Source organism: Phascolarctos cinereus, unplaced genomic scaffold, assembly GCF_003287225.1.
Source record: "Phascolarctos cinereus isolate Bilbo 61053 unplaced genomic scaffold, phaCin_HiC Scaffold_4;HRSCAF=312, whole genome shotgun sequence".
NCBI classification, from domain to species: domain Eukaryota; kingdom Metazoa; phylum Chordata; class Mammalia; order Diprotodontia; family Phascolarctidae; genus Phascolarctos; species Phascolarctos cinereus.
Genome location: NW_027555847.1, coordinates 563,195,879 through 563,206,180, shown reverse-complemented (window position 1 = coordinate 563,206,180; position 10,302 = coordinate 563,195,879). Strand labels below are relative to the sequence as shown.

The following is a 10,302-nucleotide window of genomic DNA, read 5'->3' as shown; positions in this document are numbered from 1 at the left end:
TGGGGTTTTCTTGGCAAAGATACTGGAGTGCTTTGCCATTTCCTTTCTCTAGCTTATTTTACAGATGAGGAAACTCAGGCAAATGAGGATAAGTGACTTTGCCTAGAGTCACACAACTAGTAAGTGTCTGAATCCAGATTTGAACTCAAGTCCTCCTGACTCTAGGCTAGGTACTCTATCTACCGCACCACCTAGCTGTGCTTTTACTTGTCTGGCTGCTCCTCTTTTTGTCCCCTTTGCTATGTAAATTATAATAACAATAACAATAACTATATATATATATATATATAATATTATATATGTTGTATATAATAATAAGAAAGATAGCTAACATTTATATAGTGTTTACTGTATTCCAGGCACTGTGTTAAGTGCTACAACAACTTTGGGAGCTAGGTGCTGTTATTATCCTCATTTTACAGATGAGAAAACGGGTAAACAAACATTCAGTTACTTGCCAGGGTCACACAGCTAGTCTCTAATATTCAAAATACAGGTGTTATCTCTGGCTCTTTTTCTGCGTCTTTCACCCAATAGGTTACCAAATCCCTTCAAGTTTACCATTGTGGTATCTCTCACTTCTGCCCTCTCCTCTATTCTCACTGCTTGCTACCAAGCTAATACAGGTCCTCCTTTCCACCCACCTGGCCTATTGCAAAAGCTTCCTAACCTTCCTGCTTCTCATCCTCTCTACCCTTCAGTTTCTCCTTTTAGTACTGCCAGTTCTGATCAGGTCACTCCATTGCTCAATGGGCAATGCCTCCCACTGCCTAACAAATTAACTTCAAACCTGAGTTTCCCCTCCTCCATTCCTTTACTTACAATTTTCTATGCCTGGAATACCCTTGTCCCAGTTCCTCCGTGGTTATCTAATTTCTATCTATCTTTCAAAGTTCAACTCAACTCAAAAGACTCCTCCTCTGAAGAGGAGTCCACTGCTCCAGGGCAATGACTGGTAAGTAAGAAGGTAGAACAGAGTTAAGTCACCCAGTATGAGCACTTTGAATTATATTATCTTTTTCCTTAAAATAACCCCAAGAAAAATTCCCTGATTCTCCCAGTGTATAACAACATTTCTCTCTTTAAACCTTTTTGATACCATTCTGAGGCATTTATACATTAGAATTATATGTATGACATACTGTGTTAGTAGATCATGCATAAGGAGGCAGCCAGATGGCTCAGTGGATAGACTGCTGGAACTGGAGTCAGGAAGACATGAGGTCAAATGCAGCCTCAGACACTTAACTAACTGTATGATCCTGGGCAAGTCATTTAATCTCTGTTTGCCTTAATCCACTGGAAAAGGAAATGGCAAACCACTCCAGTATCTTTGCCAAGAAAACTCCATGAACAGTATAGTCCATGGGGTGATAAAGAGTCTGACACGCCTGAACAACAACAGACCACGTATAGGCTTTATAGAAGAAGAAACAAGGTCATATCTATGCTTGTTTCTCATCTGGCATCTAGAAGAGTACTGAGCATAAAATTGTTTGTTGAATCAAATTAAAGATCAGAACTTGTTGAATGAGATGGAAGGAACCTCAGAGATTAATTAGTCCAACCCCTTCATTTTATAGATAAAGATGCTGAGGTTGAAAAAAAGGAAAATAATTTGCTTAAGTTCATAAAGCTAGGATCAGCACCAAGATTTTTCCACATTTTGATTTAATTTGATTTGACTTTTACATTTTGTTTTTCTTACTATATATTCAGGAATGAAAATAGCAGCAATGATTAGGGGAATATCATATGAATTGAAATTCACATGAGCAGCAGAAATGAGCATGACTGTAGTAGTCCGGATTGCAAATGGTTTGGGATTCAGATGTAATTGCACCAGTGGTTTCCAAAGTGAAGGCCTAGAACCCTGGTTGGCTTCAGCATGACTCCAAGGGGTTCTTGATCAACCAAGAAGAAAGCAGGAAGATGGGTGGTATCCCAACCTTCTGGCCAAACAAATCTGGGTCTTGTCTCCAACACAACCACACCATCCCCTTCACCTATTATCCACCCAACCCTCTCCATCCCAGTCCCCTCCACGGTGGTACAAGCTTTTATTCTCTTCCTTTTTGCCTTGGAGTGGAATCCTCAGGGAAGTCATAACCTAAATTCAGCTTTGGGTCTTGCACCAGCAGTTGCACAGATGCCAATGGGGAAATTCTCCTTTCCTCAAGTATATCGCCACCTTGTCCCTCAGGTCACCTTGTGGTTACATTTTGTGCTCCAGGGCAGTAACTGGTGAGTAAGAAGATAGAATGCAGTTAGGTGGCTCAGTGGATAGAGCGCTGGGCTTGGAGTCAGGAAGACCAATCTTCCTGTATTAAAATCTTGCCTCAGACACTTACTAGCTGTGTGACCCTGGGCAAGTCACTTTAACCTGTTTGCCTCAGTTTCTCATCTGTAAAATGAGCTGGAGAAGAAAATGGCAACCACTCCAGTATCTTTCCTCTCTGGTGAATCCTTCATATAGCTACCAAAGTGATTTTCCTAATGCATAGGTCTGTTCAAATCACTCTCCTACTCAAAAAACTAAAGGACTTTAGTATTTACTCTCCAATCAAATATTATTTCATCTTTATCTCATCGTCATGTTCATTTCTATTTTTCCATAAGCTTATTTCACATATATGTACATATAATTGTTAGTACAGTAGTACATGCATATAACATAAATAATATATCTATACTGGGGTGATGCTCAAAAATCTCTTACTGATAGGAATTTCTAATCATAAAAGTTGGCTGACTACTGAGCTATACTACACAAATGATTGTGCATATCTAGAGTTATGTTGATTATATCTTGACAGGAAATGACTGATTACTGATGTGGGTATCATTTTGCATCAGATGTCTGTGTACAGTTAAGCTATCTACTCGTTAGAGGAGCAAAGAACAAAGTTGACAGCAAACTAGAAGAAAGGATGAGAGGAAAACGTTGCATTCAATTACTATAACTCCAACCTGAACTATTCAAGCAAGATATTAATATTGAGGAAATAGGAAATGGAAAGGAAAAGTCATTAACACTGTCTATCAGTATTTCCTCTGAGGCTTAACCAATACAAATCAATCATCATAATGAAGGGGACAAAGAGATCTTGTCAAGTTGAGAGATCTGAGAGGTTCAGGACAACACTTATTTGGAATCTGGACATACGCAAAAGCTCAGTAGAAGACCCAATGAAGCCAAATCATTCCAGGAACATATGACACTAGAAGAACAGATGGAAAATGGAACAAGTCTGTCAGCATTTCTAAAATAAACTTTTCCCCTTCCACTATCTGGCTTCTGCCTACTTTTCTCATCTTATTTCATACTTTTATTCATTCTGTTCCACTCCAAGTAGTTTGCTTTTTTGTTGTTCAGTTGTTTCAGTTATGTCTAACTCTTCATGACCCAGTTTGGGGTTTTCTTGGCAAAGTTACTGGAATGGTTGAGGAAACTGAGGAAAAGAGGGTGAAGTGACTTACTCAGAGTCACATAACTAGGAAGTTTTGAAGCCTGATTTGCAGTCAGGAAGATGAGCCAGCACTCTATCCACTGTGCCTCTTAGCTGCCTGTATATATTTTTTATTAACTTATATCATGCATATGTTGTAAAACCCCAGTAGAATATAAGTTCCTCCCGGGTGAGGACTATGCCACTTTTTTTTGTCTTTGTAGCCTCTGTTGACTAGCACAATGCCTCGCACGTGGTAGAACTTAATAGATATTTGTGGAATTAAGTTGAAGAATTTTTCCAGATGTTTTATTACGTATCCCAACTAAGAGATGTGGATTTTTTTCAGATGCAAATCTACTTTGAAGTAGTAAAACAAAATAAAACAAAAACCTGACTTTTTTCCCCCTTGGAACATTGAGGTCTTTAGTATAGACAGAAAAAAAGTACCTCAAGTTAAATTTTCTCCTTAGAAATGTCAATACAGGTCAACAGCTACTTCTGTGGCAGAGAAAACATGCAAAGGAAAATCTAGTTGGTATAAAAAAAAGATTAAAAAATTTAATGATTTAAAAATAGTCTCTACATAAAAGATAGCAAAAACAAGGATGTTGATTTAACAACTTGGCTTTCCTTTTGAAAACTTATATCACCATGTAGCTTAGTACAAACCTGTTACCTCCTAAAAATATACAACATATCTATAGCAACAAAGTCCACAAAGATATACTTGTGTTATAATTATTTTCAAGTTGTTGATGTCAGCCCCTCTTGTTTCATCTGTAAGATGGCCATTCAATGTCCCATCTCTTCTTCTGATGGAGCACAACTGTGAACATTACAACAGATGCTATTTTTCAAAGTACTTTTGTGATAAGCTCCACAATTCACCTTATTTCTTTCTGATCATGGATGGTCTTTCTTAATTCCATTTGCTATTCCAACATTTTGGTTGTTCAAAACAAGCAAATTTAATTCAGTAAAGCATATATTGCAAGGCAAGAGCATGCTTTGACATAGGCTAGAATAAAAAGAATGAACAAGGCACTGTATAGACATACCCTAGATAAATGCCTCTTGACTTCAGAATATGAGCGTACCTAACAGTAAACTCTTATAAAACCATTGCTTGCCCCCATTTTTTCCACTCCACTTTTCAGTGAATCTGTTCAGACTTGTGGCATGTATTATGGCCAAAAGATGTAATGGCAGTATTTAAATTTTATAGTCAGTCTATGGCATGCATGAAAGCTGTGACTCAGTGTCTTGTCTCATTGGAACTGGTCAGACTGAGGTTAGTCAGCAGAGATATAGCGAAGGAAGAGAGGGAGGCCTAAGGCTGAAATTGGTTCTAGGTTTGAGTTGGTGGTGGTGTGTGAGCATTGGGGAAAATTAGCAAGGTCTTCCATTGTCAAAGGTGATGTGAACCTCAATGGTCACCAGGCCCAGAAACCATCTAGTGTTCAAAAGTCTTTTCGTTAGATAGTAGCACCTAGGCAATGGGTGACAGCCAGCAAAGCATTAGTTTGCAATCTGCATGTCAGATATTTCCCCACTGTCATATGGCACATGAAACCATTTTTATTTTCATAGATATTTACAACTTGAGGCATACATGCAGTATATGTCCCTCCTCAAAGAGTTTTTCAATTTAAACAAGACCTTTGGAAAATCTCACAGCTGACTCTTTCATAAATGCAAATGATGAAACATCCGTGGGCAAACATGTGACTTGTCTTTATTGTGGCTTCTTCTCAGCTTAGCAATACCCCCCCACCCCCCGCTCTTAGCCAGAAATTACTTCTAAGTACACTCTTCCTACCTCCTCTAATGACTAAGCTGCTTTTCCTCCTTAGCACCTTAAATAATAGCTCATGTATTGACACACATTTTATAAAAATGTTGTTTACCAAATCTACCTGCTCAGAGGACCCAGTGCATTTTGGTATAAGGATTGAGAAAGGAGGGAAATTATGGAAAGGGTTCAACTGAAAGAGAAAGTTACTATTGTCCTCTTAATTATAAGGGATTGACTTGTGGGTACAGTCTGGTTCCCAAACACTGCAGTGAAAATGTCTAGTCCCTACCTCATATGGTAGAGTGTCATCAGAACCATCTGGTAGGTTCTCTGTGAAGATGTAGCACTTTGGAGATGCATAATAAGGTGCTTCTTAATTCATGTTTTTTTAAATGGAATGTGTTACATACATATCTACATGCTCCCATAGGCACATATGAGAACGTGATCAAATTTATGTACAGTTTATATATATCTATCTTAGATACACAAATGTATATGTAAGAACCAAACAGTGATAACAATTTTACCTCTCCAACTCCCTGAATGTCTAAACGTCCTCTAATTCATAAAACATATTTAAAATATTTCATATAAAATATCTACAAAAATAGATAACATTTACATAAGCCAGACAGTATTTCCAGTTTGATTCTACGGCCCCCTCAGTCTCTTTTCCCCTCTTCCCCTCAGAATGTCGCCATCTCCAGCAATGAACGCTTGAACAGCTGTGCATTTCTGGACAAGTCTGTGACTTGGTGCACCATTTCTTGCAGAGCAGGTGTGCTTGGGTAATGTAGGGCCGCCATCTTGGTGGCCATCACGATGTTCTTAAGTTGCTCACACAGCTGGTTACTAGAGTTCATCACCTTGTTACGGATCTCTTGGGAGGCCACTTGCCTTGTTAGCGTGTCACCAATGAACACCAGCTTGTGTGCGCTTAGGATAACAAACTTGCTATGCGCCACAAAGATCCTTGGGGGCTGGGCTGAGCTGACGCAACTGAACAGGGCATCGATGGCATTGAGAAGGGAGATGTAATGAGTATCACATTGGTCATAGTAGAAGAAAAGCAGCTGTCTGTCCTGGGCGCCCACACTACTATTTGTAGCTGGGAGGCTCTGAGAGGGCTTCCACTTGGAAATGTCATTCTCCACAGGCTTGGTAATTTCTTGTTCTAATAGCTGGAACTGACTGATCTGAGGAGGAAAAAAAAATAAAGCTTTATTTATAAAAATACCATGTAGTAGAATGGAAAGACTATGGCACTGGACATTTGGGTTCTTTGGCAAGTCACTTCAGTTCTCTGGACCTCAGTTTCCCTATTTGTAAAATGGATGGCTTGGGCTAGATGATCTCTAAGGTCAACCTGCATTTCTAAAATGTTATCATTCTGCTCTTCAACTCTCAGGCTACAAATACTGTCTGACAAGATAATGCAGTTCTTAAGAGAAAAAGTAAGGAGGGTGGATGGGTGGAGAATAGTGCCTTGGTGTATAGCAGGTGCTGAATAAATGTTGGAATGAACTAAAAATTCATATTCTGCATATGAATCGCTAATGAAGCCAGTGATGGTATCAGTTGAGTCAATTATTTTTCCACCTTTAGGAAATGCCTTTACAAGGGTCATTAAAAATGCTCAGATAAAAGCCCCTGTTTGTTTTCTACATGTCTTCTGTCCAAACCTATCTACAGATCTAGAATCGTCCACCATCTTACCATGAGTCAATACATAGAAAACAAACAATTCTTGCTAACAAGAGGCTAACATGAGAATTATCATTACACCTTTTGTTTTGCAGTAACTTCTAATGGTTTCACCGAGTCTCTTGATGACCCTTGGTGCATGCACATGTCCAAACCAACGTGGACATCCCTTTGCCTGCAGGTAAGAAAACTGAAGTCATTAGCTGAAGCTATGGGACTTGTTCAAGTTCCCACAGCGGGAAAATGGTGGCAGAGGGAGAAGACCACACAGCCTTTCCCCAGGAAACTAACAGTTAACAACCTCTGGGAATCTGTCACTTGGATTCCCTAAGCTAGACTTGTTTCCCAAGGTCAGGAAGGCTCCAGAGTTATCGTCAAGTGGCCAAACATAACTGAAAGCTGTGAAGATAAGAATAATTTACATGCCTGTAGCTTTAAGGCTTATGAGCATCTCATCTGTACCTTAGAACAGCTTAAAAGAGGCAGGCAGAGCCAATGCATTATTAAAATCCTCACTTTACAGTTCATGAAACTAAGGCTCAGATAGAAGTTAAGTGACTTGTCTAAGTACCTACATCTAGTAACTGGATGAACTGGGATTAGAACACAATTTCTAGTGAGCAGTTCTCAAACTTTTCCAGTTTTTCAGTATAAACAAAACTTTGGCAGAACTCTTGTGACAGGGTAGCTAGGTGGCGCAGTGGATAGAGCACTGGCTCTGGAGTCAGGAGGACCTAAGTTCAAATCCGGCCTCAGACCAGACACTTGACATGTACTAACTGTGTGACCTTAGACAAGTCACTTAACCCCAATTGCCTCGCCAAAAACAAACAAACAAACAAAAAAGTTTGGGGCAGCTAGGTGGCGCAGTGGATAGAGCACTGGCCTTGGATTCAGGAGGACTTGAGTTCAAATCTGGCCTCAGACACATAACACTTACTAGCTGTGTGACCCTGGGCAAGTCACTTAACCCCACTGCCTAACCAAAAAAAAAAATCTTGCCCAGTATAGCCCTGCATATATATTCCCAAGTTAGTGACAAAAAGAAAGGCATCAGATACAACAGATAAATAAATAAAAGAACTCTTGTAATAAAACCCTCTAAAATTTTTATTTTTAATGCTTGTTAATAAACAACATTTTTGTTGTCATTTTTCAGTTCTGTCTGACTCTTTGTGACCCCATTTTGGGGCTTACTTGGCAAAGATACTGGAGTGGCTTGCCATTTCCTTCTCTAGCTCGTTTTACAGATGAAGAAACTGAGGCAAACAGAGATAAGTGACTTTCCCAGGGTCACATAGCTAATAAGTGCTTGAGGCCAGATGTGAACTCAGGAAGATGAATCTTCCTGACTCCAGGCCTGGTGGTCTATCCACTGTGCCACCTAGCTGCCCTAACAACCATAAAAACTGTTAAAAATAAATAAATAAACAGATAAACAAACATAAGGTTTGTTAAAAAAACAAAAAAAAAAACTTAGGGTGTTTCAGAGTTCCATGCAGCACAGTATAAGAAACACTAACCTAGTGCATTTGCACTACTGACTAGTACCAGAAGGTCCAGAAATCTTCTCAAGTCCTCCTCTAATCCCTGCTATCTTAGTTTACTGGTTTAGCCCCTAAACCAGGAGCAATTGCTTGTATTCTCAGTATTGAGAACAGCACTGACTTGCCAGGACTAACATCTATTTATCTGTTCCTATGCCCTTTCATGGGCCAGGAAACTTTCATATACTGAGATCCCCACGGAAGGATAGCCATGTTCCATTTTCAAAGTCCCATCTGTGCTGGTCTTCAGGAAAGCTTCCTGGCACCATGAAATGCTTTTAGCCTTGACTCAACTTACCTGATGATGTTCCAACTGCATCTTGTTCTGTTTGATGATATTTTCCTTTTCCAAAAGCTCTTTCTGCTGCCTTTCAAACTCTTCTTTCCCCTGTTATTTTACAAGAGAAAAGACCCATTACATCACTGCCATGATTCACTTGTGCTAACAATTTAGTTGACAAATGGGTAAATATTGCCTTGTTTTCCATTGCTGTGGCTACTTGCCACACACACCCACCTATGCACATAGGTACAGTATAATGTCAACCTGGCCCTCAGCCACAGTCTTCCCAAGGCCTTAATCCCTCTTAATGCTGAGGAAACAAACCAGTTTCCACACACTGTACTGTGCTCTCTGACCCCTAACAAGCTTTTTTGATAGGCAGATTGGACTTCCTTCAAACCTCTCTTGGAAGCACCATTTCCAATACTCTTCTCTAATGGATTCAAATTGGCCTCATAAACCCTAGTTCCACCATCTGTAACATGAGGGAGCTGGATGAGATGATTTCTAGGGTCCCTTTAAGTTCTAAAATCCTATGACTCTGACCTCTGAGGCCAAGTTTAAATCTGGCCAATAAAACTTACTTCTGGGCCCCTGAAGTTCCTCATCTGGCTCTGTTCTAGAGATGGCCATAAGCCAAGGGTGAAAAGTACCAAAATAACACAGTAAACCTAATTCACATTGAATGGAGTCAAAGTTCAGTGACCCCTGCAGAACAAACAGGCCAGAAAACTAGGTGCGATACTGCTGTTGTTTCCCTTGCTGATGAACACATACCTCCATGGAAAAGAGCAGTTAGAAGAGGCGATCCTCTGGGTCACTGGGTAGGTGCCTAAGATGAGGGGTGAGATCAAAGGCAATGGCTGACTGCAAACAACAATTCTGGAGTTGAAAAGTATCAGAGATTCAACTTCCTCTTTGTGTTAGGAAGATGAGAGAAATTATGAGTAGGTGAGCTGTTCAAGGGTTCAGAGCTGGTCAGGGGCAGAGCTGGGATTTGAACCCAAGACTGCTGACCTCTACTCCAGGCCTCCATTACATGAGTATAGCCAGGCTACTTAGGCTAGCATTATTAGTATTATCTTTCCTTTAGCAGCCGCTGGTATAGATCTTCTTGGAAAGGAAACAATGGAGTCTAACAGAAAGTTGTTGTAGTTATTATTATTCAACCACATCCGATTCTTCATGACCCCATCTTGGGCCTTCTTGGCAAAGATACTGGAGTGGTATGCCATTGCCTTCTCCAGTTCATTTTACAGATGAGGAAACTGAGGCAAACAGGGTTAAATGACTTGCCTAGGGTTACACAGCTAGTAAGGATCTGAAGCCAGATTTGAACTCAGGAAAAGGAGTGTTCCCTGAATCTAGGCCTGGCTCTATCCACTGTGCTACCTAGCTGTCCTTAATAAAAACAGCAATGTATTTAAAGAGTCCAAAGGCCTGGGTTCAAATCCTAGCTCTGCTACTTACTAGCTGTGTGACTTTAGGCAAGTCACATCAACCATAGGAAGGTAGGAA

The 10,302-nt window shown here is 40.1% G+C and overlaps 1 protein-coding gene across 4 annotated transcripts in view; it reads right to left on the bottom strand.

Moving 5' to 3' along the window:
- Positions 1 to 3,984: 3,984 nt before the first annotated feature.
- NEDD9 (neural precursor cell expressed, developmentally down-regulated 9) overlaps positions 3,985 to 10,302 on the bottom strand; it is a 232,541-nt gene continuing 226,223 nt past the window's right edge. For all 4 annotated transcript variants that reach the window (XM_021009864.2, XM_078153609.1, XM_021009863.2 and 1 more), the window contains 2 exons: positions 8,800 to 8,889; positions 3,985 to 6,446 (listed from right to left, as the gene is read on the bottom strand). In XM_021009864.2, coding sequence (XP_020865523.1) covers positions 5,937 to 6,446; positions 8,800 to 8,889 — 600 coding nt within the window. In that variant the 3' untranslated portion in view covers positions 3,985 to 5,936. The remainder of the gene's footprint in view (positions 6,447 to 8,799; positions 8,890 to 10,302) is intronic.